At 49.5% G+C, this 16,984-nt stretch overlaps 1 protein-coding gene across 1 annotated transcript in view; it reads right to left on the reverse strand.

Annotated features, from left to right (window-relative positions):
- Positions 1 to 1,772: 1,772 nt before the first annotated feature.
- The window catches only part of Rybp (RING1 and YY1 binding protein), a 68,247-nt gene continuing 53,035 nt past the window's right edge, over positions 1,773 to 16,984 (reverse strand). The window contains exons 3-5 of the mRNA XM_026392686.2: positions 2,894 to 3,070; positions 2,715 to 2,813; positions 1,773 to 2,415 (exon numbers count right to left, since the gene is read on the reverse strand). Of these exons, the coding sequence (XP_026248471.1) occupies positions 2,163 to 2,415; positions 2,715 to 2,813; positions 2,894 to 3,070 (529 nt within the window). The 3' untranslated portion in view covers positions 1,773 to 2,162. The remainder of the gene's footprint in view (positions 2,416 to 2,714; positions 2,814 to 2,893; positions 3,071 to 16,984) is intronic.

A 16,984-nucleotide genomic window follows, 5' to 3' on the forward strand; every position in this document is an offset into this window, starting at 1 on the left:
AAACTGATTTGCGAAAGCACACAGTGTTCGTGAACAAAGTGCATGCCAACACTGACTGGTTCCAAAAGCAGTGCAACCCACGAGTTTGGTGGCATTTAATTTTTTTAAAAAAGTTAATTAAAAAACTTAGCAATTCCTTACACCTCTGGAAAATAAATATGGCTGACTAATTTACCCTCCCTGAGACCCGTAATAAAAGGAATATTAAAACTTTTTAGAAGGAATGTCTTTGCAATATCCCACTAATATTAAAACGTGGATTTAAAATTCATAGTCAAATCACTATGTATTATATATTCTGATGCTTATAGAAAGCACCTGATTTCCTTTGGTTCATTAATAAATACTTTAAAAAGGTATTTAAAAAGATAAGCACAGCTTGCATCCCAGATACAAGCATTATTTTAAAAAGAAGGGAACATTGTCCATGCATTTGAGAATAGGACCACAGCAACGAATGGCACTGCTTTATAATCTATACCTTTGAGGACAAAATTTAAATTATGGTACATTGGTGACTACAGCATCGTTTTAATGTAAATGTGAGAGGAACCTTTCCTGCTGGCTACTCAATTCAAGCTGTTAAATTTTTTTTTCCTTTTACTTGTTGCCTCCAGATAGAAATTAGTTCTATTATTAAGGAAACCAGGTTCTTAACACCAAAATGTGGTGCTTCATTACATCACACACCCTCCCGTGAGTCCTTAAAGCAAGATCAAATAAAGGAAGGTTAACATCAAGTTCCCACGCCCGAAATGACTCTGGTGTACTACCAACTCAGTGGATGTGAATGGGAAAGTCGGGGAGAAGAGAGACCCCCAAATCCAAACAAAAGCAAAGCAAAGCAAGCAAAGGCCGTGAATCAGGGAGGATGGTGTCGCTAGATCAGATGAGTGGCTGTTCCTCCCCCCAGGACAGTCAAGAGAGGACAAAGAACTCTGGAGCACGCGCTCTGGCCAGGGGAGGCCCTCGCAGGGCAGGCAGCATGGGCCGACCCTGCGCCTCGGCCACTCAGCGCCAGAGTCCCCGCCCTGGGGGATGGAGCCGGGTCTCCAGCACGGGCTCCGCTGGGGGCCTCTCGTGTGGCCGTGACCTTTGCGGAGGAGAATGAACCACAGTAGGTTTTAAGAAAGAACAGGGAGGGAGTCTCACGTCTGCACCAGCAGGGCGAGGGTCTGAGTGACGGGGACGTGAGGCAACCAAGTCCAACTGTAAAGCCCCCACTGCCAGGCCCCGGAGGTGGAGGCCAGGGTGGGCCTGGAAGATGGGTGGACCCAGGGAGAGCCCGTGAGGCCGGGTGCTTGTGCAGAACAGCAGCGTCAGCGTGTGGCCGTGACTTACGCCAACACGTGGCATTCTGGAGCTCCTTCAGGTACTCCTGGGTGACAGCCCCCCACTGCACCACCTGTGATTTGTCATCACCCCTGCCAATGAAGGCCATCTGGAGCAGTCTTTACCTCTGAGATCACATTGTTTAAAAAATAGAGAATCTTTCTATCGTCAGGACTTGTTAGATGAGACGTCAGGTTCCCACGTGGGTGGGACACACTCCACGCGAGACCGACCGTGACTCAGTCTCAGCACTTTCTGGAAGGGACTGTCCCAGATCTGCACTGTTCCATGTTGTCTTCACAGTGTATCAAGCACCAGCGCTGCCGTGGATTGGTTTCAAATAACCCTTTATATATAATTTTATATTTATATATATATAGTTATATCAAAACTGATAGTACATAGTATAACTGGAAGAAAGAACTAAACTTAAAGGATATGCTGAAAGGATGGAGTTGTGAACACAATAAATAAAAGTTCCCTCCCCCCTCCCAACGCCCCCTCAACAAAACAAAAACAAAAAACCAGTTGTCATGTACATGGAAAATTGTGCACAGCAGATTTTTTTTTTATATAAAAAGTAGATTCAGGAGCACATCCAATTATAAATGATTGTTAGGAAAATCATATAAAACAATGGAATACATAAAAGTGTCACGAGTAACCGTCAGGGTGCGAAATTCCTGGGTGGCCAGATGCCCGTGGCGAGCAGGAAGCATCCTGCAGAGAGGCGGTGGCCGTCCACAGAGACTCCAGGCGCAGGCGCACGGGCAGGTGGCGGGCTGCATCCTATACCCTGATGCGAGGTCCTCACTGCCCCACGTGCGGCCTCAGAAGGACTCGTCCTGCACTGCCGACATGTCGCCCTTTGGCGTGGAGGAGCGGGAGGAGCCCTTGTCTGTGCTCTCTGACCCCGAGCTGCTCTGGTTCTGCTGTTCTGACCCTGCACTGGAGGTCACTGTGGACGAGGACGTTGAAGAGGAGCGAGTCTTTTCTTTAAAGTCTGTGATAATGACGGTGACGTTGCCCACCGTTACTGCCAACTGCTGTGCGGTGCTCCTGTCCACGTTTTTCAGCCGGGGCCTGAAATGCCAGGGGGAAGAGCGGTTAAAAAAGGTGTGGTTTAACAGCAGCTTCCAGCAGAGCGTCACCCCACCAGGACCTGCTGGCACCAGGGCTCCAGGGGCCTGTCACGGATGCCAAAGTGGCCACTGCCGCTGCCTGCCACCCACCCACCCACCACGGGTGCTGTCAGCCAGAGGAGCTCCGCCCATCACAATCCTGTTCCTCTCTGTCCCCACCCAGCTCCTCAGCCCACCCCCAGGGCGGCCCTGGGCTCTGCACTGTGACTAAGGTCAGCGCCTGGCCCTGGCCCCGCCTACCTCGAGGTGTGATTCGCTTCGCTGGTCTTTGCCGTGGCGTTGGCAGACTGTATGCTGTTGGCTTCGCTAGGAGGGTCTTTCAGGATGTCCGACTTTGGTCTGGGGAAGAGGCGGGGCGTTAGCTGTGTGCACCCCAGGGAGCAACCCCAGTGGAGCTGCACCCCCCCACCCCGACTCACTTGGTTTTCTTGTTGGTGTTCTTCTTGGTGACACTAGGACTGATCTCCTTCTCCTTCTCAGGCTTCTCCTTGTCCTGCTTCTCCACCTTCTCCTTCTTCTCCTTCTTCGGGGGTGGTGGAGTGGCATACTGCTGAGCCACCTGTTGTGCCACCAGCTGAGAGTTGATGCGAGGTTTCCTGAAACATTCAAGGAAAGGTGGCGTTCAGTGGTTTTTTTAAGTATTTTAAACGCTCACTTTTGCTTTGCTGCCTTGTTAGGTATTTCATTACAGACATCTGGCGACTCAAAGCCAGATTCTGTGGTGCTGCTTGAACGTTCATTTCCATACAGATAGATGAGGCACAGAATTTCTCCTTGTTCAAAGGAGGTGACACACTCACTGCTGTGTGGCCAATAAAAGAGGACAGTATTCTCAGAGTGCCGAGAACACTACTTCTTTTGAGCTGTCAAGATTATACTGACTGACATCTTTCAAACACTCCTGCAGCACAAGGTTAATCTCGTTTTATTAAATGGACATCAGTAATCCCTTGAAAAGAATGAAATTAGAAGTGTGACATCCACTCCTCCGTCTAACTGCTCCGGTGCTCCCTGCAGCTATGAGTGACAGGGATGACCCACAGGAGCGAGGGGATGCCGCAACTGCAGCTCACACCAGCTCCCAGGGGTGCAGACTGGAAGTCACTATGGGAAAGTCAGACAGTGGCATATTCATCGTGCCATCAGCCGTCACGTCTGTGCCAATCTCCAGCTGACACTGGTGTGCAGCACTATGCTTACAGAATCCGCGTGGTGCGGAGCGCTTTCCAACACGTGACCACTGGGACCCGAGGGAGAGAGGAGCGGACTCCTGTGCAGTTCCTCCTCGGGCGGCCCTCCTCACCTGCCACGAGATATCCCAAGGCTCCCCACGGGTGCCAGAGCCACTCGCTGTGTGGAGATAGACCTGATACCCCCACAACTACCAACTGATCTCAGGCCAAACAGCTCACACAGTGTGGGGATGCTGGACAAAGGGACAACTCGTGTCCAGGTCAGGACAACATGCTATGGTGCAAGTTCTTTGAAAGACTTGGGAAAGTGTGCAACTAAAAATCCATGAAAAGTTTATTTCTGGAATTTTCCACTTGAGTTTTTTTTTTTTTTTTTAAACTGTGGTTGACCACGGGTAACTGAAACTGAAAAGTGAAAGCTGGGGTAAGAGGACTATGTAATACTAATTTCCAAAGACCCCCTCATGGACACAGACATGCCCTGCAGAGAACACGCTCCCCAGGTGCGAGCCAACTGGGCCATCCACAAGCTGAGGGGCTGGGGGCCTCAGACAAGGACCACCCTCCAATCTCGAGCTCCCCTCCATTCCCCAGCACAGACAAGCATGGCTGGCCCAAGAAAGGGGGCGCCTGGACCAGCGTCAGAGTTGGTCTGCGAGGAAAAGAGGAGGCTGGGAAAACCCAGGCGACTCTGCTGTTCTCCCTGGGGTGCAGCTTGTGACGGGGCTCAGTGGTGAGTACACAGCTGCAACCTCTCTGCTGGTGCAACCCAGCCTCCAGGTGTGCTGGCTGGAGAGCAGGCCACAGGGCACCCAGGCCACGGGGCACTACGGCCAGACGCGCGCACTCATGGACCTAGAGGCCCCCAGGAGGGGAGCCAAGGCCCTGCAGACACTAGCCCGTCCTCTAGGCCTCTTCCGTCTCTTCATACAGTCTAACAACTGAAGTGGCAGCTACTCTGACCCATGCCACCATCTTTAGAGGAGGATGGCCTGTTAAGGCTCACAGACGACAGTGACACTGTATGACTCTTCACAGCCTGCGCGGGGATGCGACCTATCACAAGCCTCAGGGAGCACCCCGAGTCCCAGCAGGGTCACAACAAACTGCCATGCTTAAACCAACCCTCAGGTGCTCAAACAAACTGCCTCAGCCCATTCAGTGAAAAAGCGGCTTGAATTTTATGCCAAAGAACCCCTCGAGGGAGATTTTCAATTAAAGCCACCATGGATAGTTTCCTCCAGAGAAAGGCCACTCAAAGATCAGAGGGTGGCCGACCCTGATGCACGGGCTCCCACAAAAGAGAATCAGAGGCCACAGAGAGTCCCCCAGCAGTCACCAGCCTCCCCAGCCCGAGTCCCGAGTCTGAGGGGCTGCTTGAGTTGGGACATTGGGCCATCACAAGCTACGCCTTAACTGCCAAGCCACCATGCACCCCGATGGCAAGGAGTGCACGTGTTCAGCACAGTGCTAGGCCAACCTAGGAGGTAAGTGAGCACGGGACAGAAAGGCAATGTGGGGTGCAGCTCTGGACTGGGAGGAGACCCAGGCACGTGGGGTCACCAGAAGCCAGGGACAGGACAGCAGAAAGAGCACAGAGCTGTCACTGAGCTCTTCCTGAGAAGAGTGGGGCCAGGACTGAGGTGTTCTGCTGCTGAGCGGCAGGCACTGCACAGGCCAGCTCCTGGGTCATGAGTTCCAGAGAGGGACAAGGCCAGGTGAGAGGGGTGTGTAGGGCAAAGAACAGTCCATCTTGGGGAAAGGCTTGGTCCCTTCCAATGAGTCAAGAGGATGGTCCGAAGAGCCTCTCGGCTAGCTGTTCCCACCCATGAAGTGGTAACAGGAGGAGCTGGGTGGGGTGGCGGGCAGCATTTGGGAAAGTTGGAGAAGAGACCTGGAAACCATGGAGATGGGAAGTGGCACCAGGCTTGCTGGGTTGTACGTGGGAGGAGCTGGACATGGAGCAGCAGGAGGCGGCTACCTAGCCCACAAGGCCACAGGGCGCTCTCAGCTCCCCAGGGCTCAGGGCTCGCCCAGCTGCAGCCCGCTGGTGAGCGCTCTGCCTCTGGAGGTGCTGCGCACTGCAGCCAGGAGGCTCCCAGAGTCAGCTCCAGCCCCGCCCAGGTAAACAGTGGCCACAGCCCTGGTCGCAGAGGAGCACAGGGCTGCCAGCCTCGCCCTCCCCGCCCCTGAGACTTCCGACCAGAGCAGTGACAAAGTGCGTGTTCCTTCCTCTGCACACACACCAAAGTTTCCCAAAAAGAAAAGGACCCAAGGCTGTGTGGGATCTGACCATCACCAAGAATGGGGCGTCTGCGGGCCCTCGTGTTGTCTGGAGACTCTCTTGCTCGGGGGTTGTATAAACGTGGCATCCTGTGGGCCCTCTGATGCCCTGACAGCAAAGCACATAGGCACTCACTACTTCTGACCAATTAACTGTCTTCAATCCAGGCGTCCCAGCAAGAGCGACAGTACTTCTAGGATCAGGGGCACTTTCCTAAGAGGAAACCCACCTTTGGGAAGGGGGAGGAAAGCCACCAGTGGGTACGCACTCTCCGAGGAAAGGTGCTCCTGCCCCTCCCTTCTTTCCAGGCCAAGACTCTCCGGGCTGCCAGGAGAGCAGGATGAGCAGCCCTGACGGAGGGAGCCTCAGTCCTCACCCGGCCCTTCAGTCCTGGGGGCCATCCTCCAGACAAGGCATGCCAACTGTGCCCGGGCAGGAGAGGCCATCACAGGGCAGGCACACAATGAACAAGACTGAGCACAGCATGCTCCAGAGAAGGACTGTCCACTTCCTTTTATGAATTCAGAATGCAGGAGGACAATGTTAAACTTGGCCATGGTTCAGTAATGAGGCGTTCAAACCCAGTTCTGCCCGGACTCTCCAGCAACTGCTCTCAAAAAGGTGTCCACAAACTGGCCTGGCACCTGAGACATCCCAGCAGACTGTGTGTGTGTGTGTGTGTGTGTGTGTGTGTCTTGGGTGAGGGGGTGACTTGGGCACAAGGTACTAGGGATGAAAGGCTCTGGTGAAGGCACAATTTAGGCGGACACCTCCCTGAAACCCCGGGACCTCATTAGTTTCCCCTCACCACACTTGGGCAAGAGGGGGCTGCTGGGTTGTCCCTGAAGAAAAGAAAAGGGCGTGGTAAGCTGGCCAGGGTGCATTCCTTGCTTCCTACTGCACTTGGAACATTCCCTTAAGAAATGAATCCCATCCCGACAGTGAACCCTGCTGATCAGTGAGAAATAACTTCTGACCAACCCAGGTTGCTTCATGGAGTCCCCACAAGCGACAAGCTAAGCCGCTGTGTTGACAGGCAGAGCTTCCTCACATCTGTAGCCGACTGCTTCAGAGCCCAGGGCTCCCAGCGCACAGCCAAGCCAGCCCTGTGCAGCCGTCGGCATGGCTGCAGCTCCCAGCATCTCTGCCTCAAACTGAAACCAAACACAGCAACCACAACCACCACCGGCCAAAACCAAAACCACGCGTTTCCCGCATTAAGTGTGGCACAGGCAAGTTTCCGGAATCTTCTTCAAGATGACAACTTCTTATGAAAAAATACCACCTTCTTGAAATTAAAATGTGCTATGAAATTTCAATAACAGGCATCGTGAGGAAAACTCGTCTATTTGTTTGCATTTAAACAACAAATTTTATTTCACAAGAGTCCATTCCATAAAAAGTAAAGCAAATCTTTACTTGGGGACACCCATGATTTCTGAAGCAGCAGCATCCCAGAGAGTGCCCGTGAGCACAGGAAGCCTTTCTGGACGGCCTGGACCTGTGTTTACTCCTGGGTGCACTCAAGTGCCTCTCACAGTTCAGCCACAGGAAGTGACAAGCACAAGGCCACCTTCTGGTGTCAGCAACACAAAGCCAGAATTTTTTCAATGAACTGTCTTCTGTGCATCCTTTACTGAATGCACCTTTCAATGAATGAATGCCACCTTTCAATGAAACTACCTTAAAGGCTCTGGACCCATACCATCAGCTCAACTGCGGGGCGGGCGGGTGGGGGGGTTGTGTGCAGGGGGTGCTTTACCATCCTGAAAACTCACATCTTCACCATCAACCTTGAGTTCTGTGTCCTCCCTGGCACTGGACATTTGTAGTGAAGAATGGTCAGCTAGGAGAGGGCCCTTTCAGAACAGGCACTCTCTTAGCAAGAATAGGTGGCACCCCCCCCGGGGGGGGGGGCACTGTACTGCAAAGGAGCCTCCTCTGGGGACTCTATTCCCTGTGTTCAAATGCTCAGGTCACACCCACACACAGGGTTTGACTAGGACGCATTTGACCATCAACACTAACTGGGTCTTTGTATTACTGACACCCCCAAATCTGTTATATCCCAGCAAGAAACATCCCAAAGCATTCTGTGTACAGTTATTATTCGGTGGCACCTGCTAATGAAAGTATCTTGGGTGAGGGGACAGTAAACCGTGAATTCAGGGAACTGGTAGGCCAAGCAGGAGAACATGCTATCATAAACTGCAAAAGTGTCTTGTTAAAGCCACTCTGGAGCTAAATGAATCCGATCACTGTTGGACTGGCCTACATAATGTTTCCCAAGTTCTAAGTGACCAAATTACAAATACATTCTGGACTACAAACCATTCTTTAAAATGGGCAATTCTTACTTGGACCTCTAAGGCAATCAGGTGTTAACCTAAACGTGCCCGTTCACAACAGCAGCATCCACTAAACACCAATGGCCCACAACTCGTCCTGTCAGTTGAGCCCGCCAGGCTCCTGCGCCACTGCACTTTTAAGTATCAAGGAGGCTCTGTGGCCTGGTGGTTTCATGTCAGCCCAGCCATCATCACCACATGGACAATCTGAAACCTCAAGGGCCACTGAACTTGACTAAGACCACACTCGGTGGGACAGCATTGATGTCTTGGGCTCCCAAACGGTGCCTCTTTTACAGGGCTCTTTCTTTCCTACGCCTTTCCTCTTGCAAGGAAATACTGTCCTCCATGCCTCTACTCCCTGGGCTCATCTTTCAGAAGCCTCCACTGGGTGACCCTGAGAGAACTCAGTCCACTTTAGGCTACTCTTTCCCACAAGTACACATCTCCGAGTGTGCTCTGTATTAGAAATTAAACGTGGACCGGGTACTGCTCACTTGGTAGAGTGCAAAATGCACAAGGCCCCTGGGTTCAACCCCCAGCACCAAAAGAAGGGAGGGAGGAAGGGAAGGGGAAGATGTGGGGAGGAGAGGGGATGGGAGGGGGAATGGAAAGGGGAGGAGGAGGGGGAGGGGAGGGAGAGGAGGGGGGAGGGAGAGGAGAGGGGAGGGAAGGGGGGATCGACCAAATGTCTCAAATTTAAAAGCCCAGGCCACACCCCCCCTTTTTTTTTTTTAACCTCATATCCTTCCTTCTGTTGCAGGCAGAAGGCAGCAGAAAGGGAGAGTGGAGACTGGAGGAGACTGCCCTCTGGACCACCAGACCCTGGACTGAGTGCACACAAGTCCCCTGGCATGGGAATGGGGCTGCACCTCATCTCCCAGGGCTGGAGTTGAGATGAAAGAGGTGACTGGCAGGGCCCCACACCACAGGGCACTCCTGTCAGAGCACATGGAGACATCTGACAAGAGGACTCCTGGTGAGACTAGTATAAGCACTTGAAAGCACTAGTTTCCAGCTGTAGATGTCTACAGCCCTTGCTCAGATCCTGGGAGGCAAATGGAGACACACATCCTTTGGGCATGGCAGTGTCCTGAAGTTAATTAATTGTGCCACTGCAAGGGCAGCGCTGAGGACGCCGCCTCAGCCCAGCTGCCAACCTCCCTGCGTGTTCAGAGAGAATCTTGGTGGTTTGTGGTTCTCCCTTAAACGAGAGTGCCTTCGGGGGAGGCCACCTCAACAACTCTCGTCTATTACAGCCTCATTGGAGGCAGCTGGTCAGAACCAGCGGCTCCAACAGAACTAGCAGGCATCCTAGCAGCAGATCAGTGTTCAACTCTGGATTCAAAACTGTCCCTGTGAATACTGACACCTCTCCTGTGCCCTGAGAACACACTCACTATTTGAGTGCCAGGAAGGGAAGGCGCTGTAACTTTCCTGCAACTCAGAAACACACAGTCACACAGCAAGCATGACGAGTGGATTGGATTATTGGAAACAAAACACCTAGTTCATAAAGCAGTCTGGTAGCCACTCACAAATATCTTAAGTGTGGTGGCTCTCCAAAAAGGGGAAAAAAAAAAAAAATCAGCCTGGTATCTCCTGAGGTCCCCAAGACTTTTCAGAAGGACCTACAAGGTACAAACTACTTTCGCAGTAATTCTAAAATCATGTCTTCTCCCTTTCATTATCTCACAAGTTTACAAGAAGCTTCCCGAAGACTCGGCGACATGAGACAACACCCTGGACAGAGCTCAGCGGGATCTCGGTGCCCATACCTGAGGTGAGAGGCCCCAGCTCTCCCCTCTGCTGTCTGTACTCAACTCTGGTGCCCTCACTCTGTCTTTGAATAACTCACACAGACTCTTCAAACCTGACTCCTCACTGACCTATGGAAGTGAGCTCTAGGATTCTTTTAAGTCAGACACTTGCATTCAATATTTAAGAAAGACAACTTAATATTAATAAAGTTATGTTTATTTTTGTTTTTGTACTTGAAATTGAACCCAGGGGCACTCTTACACTGAGCCACATTCCCAGACCTTTGTATCTTTGGCGAGGTGGAGGGTACCAGGGATTGAACTTGGCCACTGGGTCACAACCCCAGCCCTATTAAACTATTATTAGAGACAGGGCCTCACTGAGTTGCTTAGTACCTTGCTTATGAAGAGGCTGGCTCTGAACTTGAGATACTCCTGTCTCAGCCCCCCACTCCTCTTCAAAGATGGAGAATTACAGGCATGCCCCCAGCTGTACTTTTTGAGATAGTGTCTCCTTAAGTTGCTTGGGGACTTGCTAGTTGCTGAGACTGCCTTTGAACTTGAGGTTCTTCTGCCTCAACCTCCCAAGCTTCTAGGATTACATGCTTGGCCAATATACCCAGCTATGAAGTATTTATTCTTGAGAGTTTGCTGTTCAAGCTAGTAACTTGGTTTGCCTATTTTCAAGTCAAACAAAAATATCGGATGTTACAAACATGCTTCAAACTATGTGCTGTTACAATTATTTGGACATGACCTCTCCTCCTTCCTCCAAATGATACACAAAATTACCTTATGAACCAGGTCAGTGACCAAAATGAATCCTAGAAACTACAAATCTCTAAGCTAACTATAGTTTCAGATGTAGGAGAGTAAAATCAATTCTTTCTCCATGAAATACTCCATTCAAAGCAATTCAATATGGTCTGCAAATTACCTCACAGTTGTCAGTGTTCCCATGTAAAATGTATTCGACCATTTTCAAAGTACAGCTCATGCTACAAATGCATTTGTAAACCACAGAAGAATCACTCAGTAATTCTTAAAAAAAAAAAAAAAAACTATGATAAAGAAATTCAAGCTCTAACAAATACTTAATTAGCTGACCTCAAGTATGCTTCCCCACCCACCTATTAAGTCAAGGGTTGTATGCCTAAGGTAACATAAGGTCTCCTTCAAATCTAAACTTTAAAAGAAAACAAAAGCTTTGGTACTAGAAAATAACAGTTGTAAGAAACAAGTTAATTCCTGACCAAATAAATGCTCAGGTTGGGATGGTTTTCCCACTGCCACCCAGGAAGGACCAGCAGCTCACCTGCACAGCCACTCAATGGCAGCAGGTGACACTCAGGGGCCTTTGTGCTCTGTGGCCTTATCACATGTTCAGCAGCCCTGCAGATGCCGGCAGCACCACCACCCCAGGTTAGAGACAAATGGAGGGGGTGGTAATTGCAGACACAAAACCACACCCAGGTGAGAATCACCTTTCTCATCTTACCCAGGTGAGAATCTACCCCTACCACAGAAGTGCTGCATAAGGGACAGGACTCTGTCCCCCAACCAGACTCCCTGGGTTTCACAGGAAGACACCACAGGGGCTGACTCGGATCAAACTGGGCCACACTCTGCTCAGCCCAGGCCCTGGAGGGCAGGCTACGCCAATCACCCCAATCACCACCAGCTGCACTTCAGACACTCCTGGTCTGCCACAATCTTCACTTCTAGTGAAGGAGGAGACTCTGAGGGCATCTTTACTTCAAATGGTTCAAGAACCAGAGGTGAATGGAGGCCAACACTGCAAAACCCTTCAGACAGACACTAGTACCAAGTTGGGGGGGGGGGGCGCGCACATGTGGCCAGGTAGACAACGGGAACTCACACTTCAATTCAAACAGTGTGATCTTTGTTAACAAGGTCAATCACATTTATTACACATGGGCAAGTTACTTCTCAGAATGATGAAAATAATTACTTGCCTAAAGTACAGAAACCCAAGTCAAGATGGAAACATCAATACGCTCACCATGCATATATTCCAACATGCCCAAGCACACACTAGGCCTCAGCGCCTTAAGAAAGCCACAAGTATGAAGTCCGCTGCAGCTAAAGAAGGCATTTCAGAGAATCTTGTAACCAGCTCCTTTCTAGGCTGTACTGACCCTGAGGGACGACAGGAAGCAGCATTTTAACATTAACAAGTATTTTCTATAGGGGGCTAGGGCAGGAAGATGCCAAGCAAGGCCTGTCTGGGCAACTGCATGGGACTCTCTCTCAAAATAAAAGGGCTAGGATGTAACTCCATGGTAGAGCACTTGCCTGGCACACGTCAGGCCCTGAGTTCAATTCCCAGTGGTTCAAAAAATAATAATAATAAAAAATCTATACAAAAAGTCAATTCTCTGTACCCCCTGCCTTCAAGTACTTTTCTTGCCTAAGCAAAGTTCTCAAAGCAACTTGCCTGCAGTAAATGTAGCAAGCTGATGCCAAATGCCCCTTTCTAGGGTGCTGGCCCGAGTTTTCACACTGGGCACCTGTGCGCCTTTTCTGGCGCACCAACTCTTGCCCTCCTCCTCATTCTGAGCACACAAAGGGGACCACAGAAAAGGCTCTCCAAGGGCTGAGGCTCTAATTCAGTGGTAGAGTGCTAGCCTAGCATGTGTGAGGAACTGGGTTCGATCCTCAGCACCACATGAAAATGAAGATACTGTGTCCACGTATAACTAAAAAATAAATACATATAAAAAAATAATTACCTTAAAAAAAAAAAAAGACTCTTTCCAACGCACCCCACCCTCGTGGTTCTCCTCCATCCTAGAAAGGACCTAGCGGCTTCTTCCACAAGGTCCCTTTTGGTCCCTTTTGATCTTCCATCTGTCTTTCATGCTACCAGATCATGGATCCTAAAAAGAAAAGGTGATCTGATTGCCGAGACCACTGAGGAACACCTCTGTGGCCACTGAGGCTGCCATCTCCATCCCCAGCGTGACATGCTTGGGCTCCTGGGTTTTGCTCAACCACCAGTCTGCACTGGCTAAAAGTCACACTGGACTTCTCCATACCTCTCTCACAAGACACTTCTCGCCACTCGCCGTGTTGCTTGCTTGTCTGCTACTTCTTCCTTTTTTTTTTTTTTTGTTAAGTGTCTCCCTGCATTGCCCAGGCTGGCCTCACACTGCGGTCCTCCTGCCCCTGCCTCCCAAGGCACTGCTACCCTTAGCTTCTTAAACACCCTTCTCCATACTTCACCGGCAACACCTTCACCTCCCAAAGACCACACTTGAATGCCACATCCTTCCCAAACTCTCCTGGGCAAGGAGCAGACTATGGCCAGGTTTTCAGAGTTTCCAAACATCCTGACATCTGTCTACCACTTAACACTTCTCGTTATCATTCACCACTTATGTGTCTATGTCTCCCCTCTAGACTCTGAACATCTCCAAGGCAGCACTGACCCTTCCAATGTTATGCAATATTCCATAAACCTGCTTCAAAATGATGGTTTCCTGACAATAGTAGCTCGGTTAATGCTGGCTGCAAGTATGCATATCCTCTGTATAATGTGGCTGCTGTCTAGCAGATGCCATGTCAGCATGTGGCATAACATCGCAATATAATGCTGTACTTAACTGTTTGGCTGAGCCTCAGAACAGAGCCCTTCAGGGATTTTATACAGCTGCTTCATCTTCTATACTGCCATTCCCTAGCAAAAAGCCTGGGACACAGTAGGCTCTCAACTCCACAGATGAGAAAGGTCAGGGGAGGAGGCACCATGCCGAGTGTCTACACACAGCCTCTTCCTGGAGTTATTAGAGGAAACAAAGGCTGGAGCTCCAATAGGAAATCCAGCACCAGACTGGTCAAAGTTAACTTGAGTTGAACCAAGTTTCTACTCCTTCCATTAAACCACTCTGCCCACCCAGAAAACTGTACCTTGAGAAGGGAAATAAACAGAAGCCCATGAAAGGAAGCGAAGGAGAATGGAGCACCACTTCAGAAAGGAGGGAAGAATGGGAGTGCTCAGAGTGCAACACGGAGGACAGCAGGCCTCGGTTCTGACCTCAAGGCGGGGACTTCTAAACCCTGGCTTTCCTGACCCCTGCACTAGATGAGGAACATGCCCCTTTAGTCCTATCTCCACACCCCAACCTAACGTCCTCCACTTATACTACAGTAAAATGTGAAGAAAGTGACGTCCCTAATCTGCTTTGTATGTCTGCAACTGTGAACACATAGGGCCAAGGAGCCAGGAGAAGACTCTTAGAATGTGATCTTCTGGGAATGCTCTTCACTCCTTTCTATGTCTCATGCAAGTAAGAAAGATCTATGGGGATAGTAAACACAGAGCCTAGCACATGAATACACCTGCTCACACTGTCACCAGTGCAACAACTCTGCCATCAGCTGGGGTTCCCATTATAGACTGCATCTGCCTTTGGCATCAGAGCAATTCTACTTCCATTCCTTGCGAAGCTCTTGGCCATTCCAGGAGTCTGTATTCCTTAATGACTGAGAAGGACTCTTCCCCTTCTTAAATTTCTACAAGTACACTTTCTGCAAAGATTTGCCAAAATTTTAATTTACAAATTTGAGGACAAAATAGATCTTTTCCAAATGCATTTTTTAAAGAATTATCATTATTATTTTTTAGTTGTCAATGGACCTTTAAAATATTTATTTATATGCAGTGCTGAGGAGCGAACCCAGTGCCTCACACGCGCCCGGCAGGCGCTCCACCACTGAGCCCCAGCCCCAGCCCTGGGAGTAGAAATTTTAAATGTTTCATAAACAGCAGAGTTCCCACAACCTCACCCCAGTTCCCGAAGTGTTAGGGGCTTACAGAAACACAGCACAACAAACCACACCAGAATACCTGTCCCATACTGTCACCTAAACTGCAGGCCCTTTTAGGATGTCCCCCGTTTTCTCTCTGAAGTCCTGTCTGTTGCAGGGTCTGGCCTAGGCTGTCACACCACAGGCTACTGCTTTCATTCTTTCAGTGTCCTCCTGTCTGACAGCCTCTCAGTCCTCCCTGGGCTGGTGCCTCTGAAGCCTGCTGTTCAGTCTGTCTGTGTAAAAGCCCCTCCTCGGGGGCCTGGTGTTCTCTTGGGATGGGATAGAGCCACATTTCTAGGGTTCAGTGCTGCTAAGTCTTACTTCTCCACCTTGAAGTTTCTTTCAAATAAACATCTTGGTGGAGATGCGTTTAACTGTACAAAGCACTTTTTCCTTAAACTCTCAGCCACTAATTCTAGCATCCAAATGTGGGCTCCACACAGTGACTACTATTTTTAAGTCAGTGGGTTTCCTTCCTTATTTCCTTCCGTGGTTTACTAGTGATCTTCCAGTTCCCTCTTTCCTTTCACATTCATGACTGCAATTTTTCTTAAGATCCATTTCTTCTCTCCCATGTACTTATTTTATTCTATGGGTCAAAACCCAAAACTATCATTATGTGTTTTCCCCCTCAAACTGTTCGGCTTTGGCTCTGAGGCTTTGGCTTCTCCTTTCTCAGGCTGACCCCTGTGGTCTTCTTTTAGAGAAAACCCCCATCATTGTTTGAGGGCTTAGAAGGCCATTAAGATTTTTTGGATCAAATGATCCTTGCGCTGCGATCCATTCATGAGCAGTGTATTTGAAAACTAATGCAGACCATATAGACAGAAATAAAACATTTTTTAAGCTCGTCAATTCGGCACGGTGGTAAATCATCACTCCATGCAGCCCAGTCCTGACAACAGCACTGTTATCAAAAGCAGGCAGGTGTCTACGTACCTCACTCAGTCCTGGGATATCACAGCCACATCTTCTGAGTTTTTTTTTTTTTAATATTTATTTTTTGTAGTTGTAATTGGACACAATAACTTTATTTTATTTATTTTTATGTGGTGCTGAGGACTGAACGCAGGGCCTTGCAGGTGCAAGGCAAGTGCTCTACCGCTGAGCCATAACCCCAGCCCATCTTTTGAGTTTTTTTTTTTTTTTAAGAGAGAGTGAGAGAGGAGAGAGAGAGAGAGAGAGAGAGAGAGAGAGAGAGAGAGAGAGAGAGAGAGAGAGAGAGATTTTTAATATTTATTTTTTAGTTCTCGGCGGACACAACATCTTTGTTGGTATGTGGTGCTGAGGATCGAACCCAGGTCGCACGCATGCCAGGCGAGCGCGCTACCGCTTGAGCCACCTCCCCAGCCCATCTTTTGAGTTTTAATCTAAGTTACACCACTAATGTAATGCCTCTACTCATGAAAAACTGGTGCTGTGTTAGAAAGACACTTGATCATCAAACAATACGTGGCCAGAAGTAGAGTGCTGAGAGAATCAAGGACAGATTCCAATTACATGAAGTGTTCTCTAAGACGTAAAATACAGTTGAGACACTCGGGAGGAAAAAGAGAAGATCTCAAACTTCAAGAAACTGAACGTGGTCTGGAGAGAGCCAGCAGCCTGCTGTGTGGGAAGCAGAGGAGAGAGAGAGGGCGTGCTCTTCATTCATGCGCAGCCCCTGGGCATCACTAACAGAACTGAGGGTCAAGGGGGCTCCAAATACCCTTCTCTCACCCCTCAGAGGTGCCTCCAAACATGGCCATTCAAACAGAAGCTGAGGGCAAGACCAGCAGGTGCTGCAGTTTACTGACCTGCTTGACTTGGCCCATTTTTATCTAGGATAATTTTTAAAAATTTTTGTTTTACTTAGCCGTACATGACAGCAGAATGCATTTCAATTCTTCATATACAAACGGAGTGCAACATTTCAATTCTCTAGCTGTACATGGCGTAGAGACGCACCACTTGTGCCTAGGACAAATTATAACAGGGTCCAATTTACATGTGCAGGGGATTTTGGGTGTGTTGTTTTGTTTGTGGCAGAAAGGATACAGGGACTTGCCATGTTGCCCTTGAACTCCTAGGCTCAAGCAATCCTCCCGACTCT

This window comes from Urocitellus parryii, chromosome 16 (assembly GCF_045843805.1).
Source record: "Urocitellus parryii isolate mUroPar1 chromosome 16, mUroPar1.hap1, whole genome shotgun sequence".
NCBI lineage: Eukaryota > Metazoa > Chordata > Mammalia > Rodentia > Sciuridae > Urocitellus > Urocitellus parryii.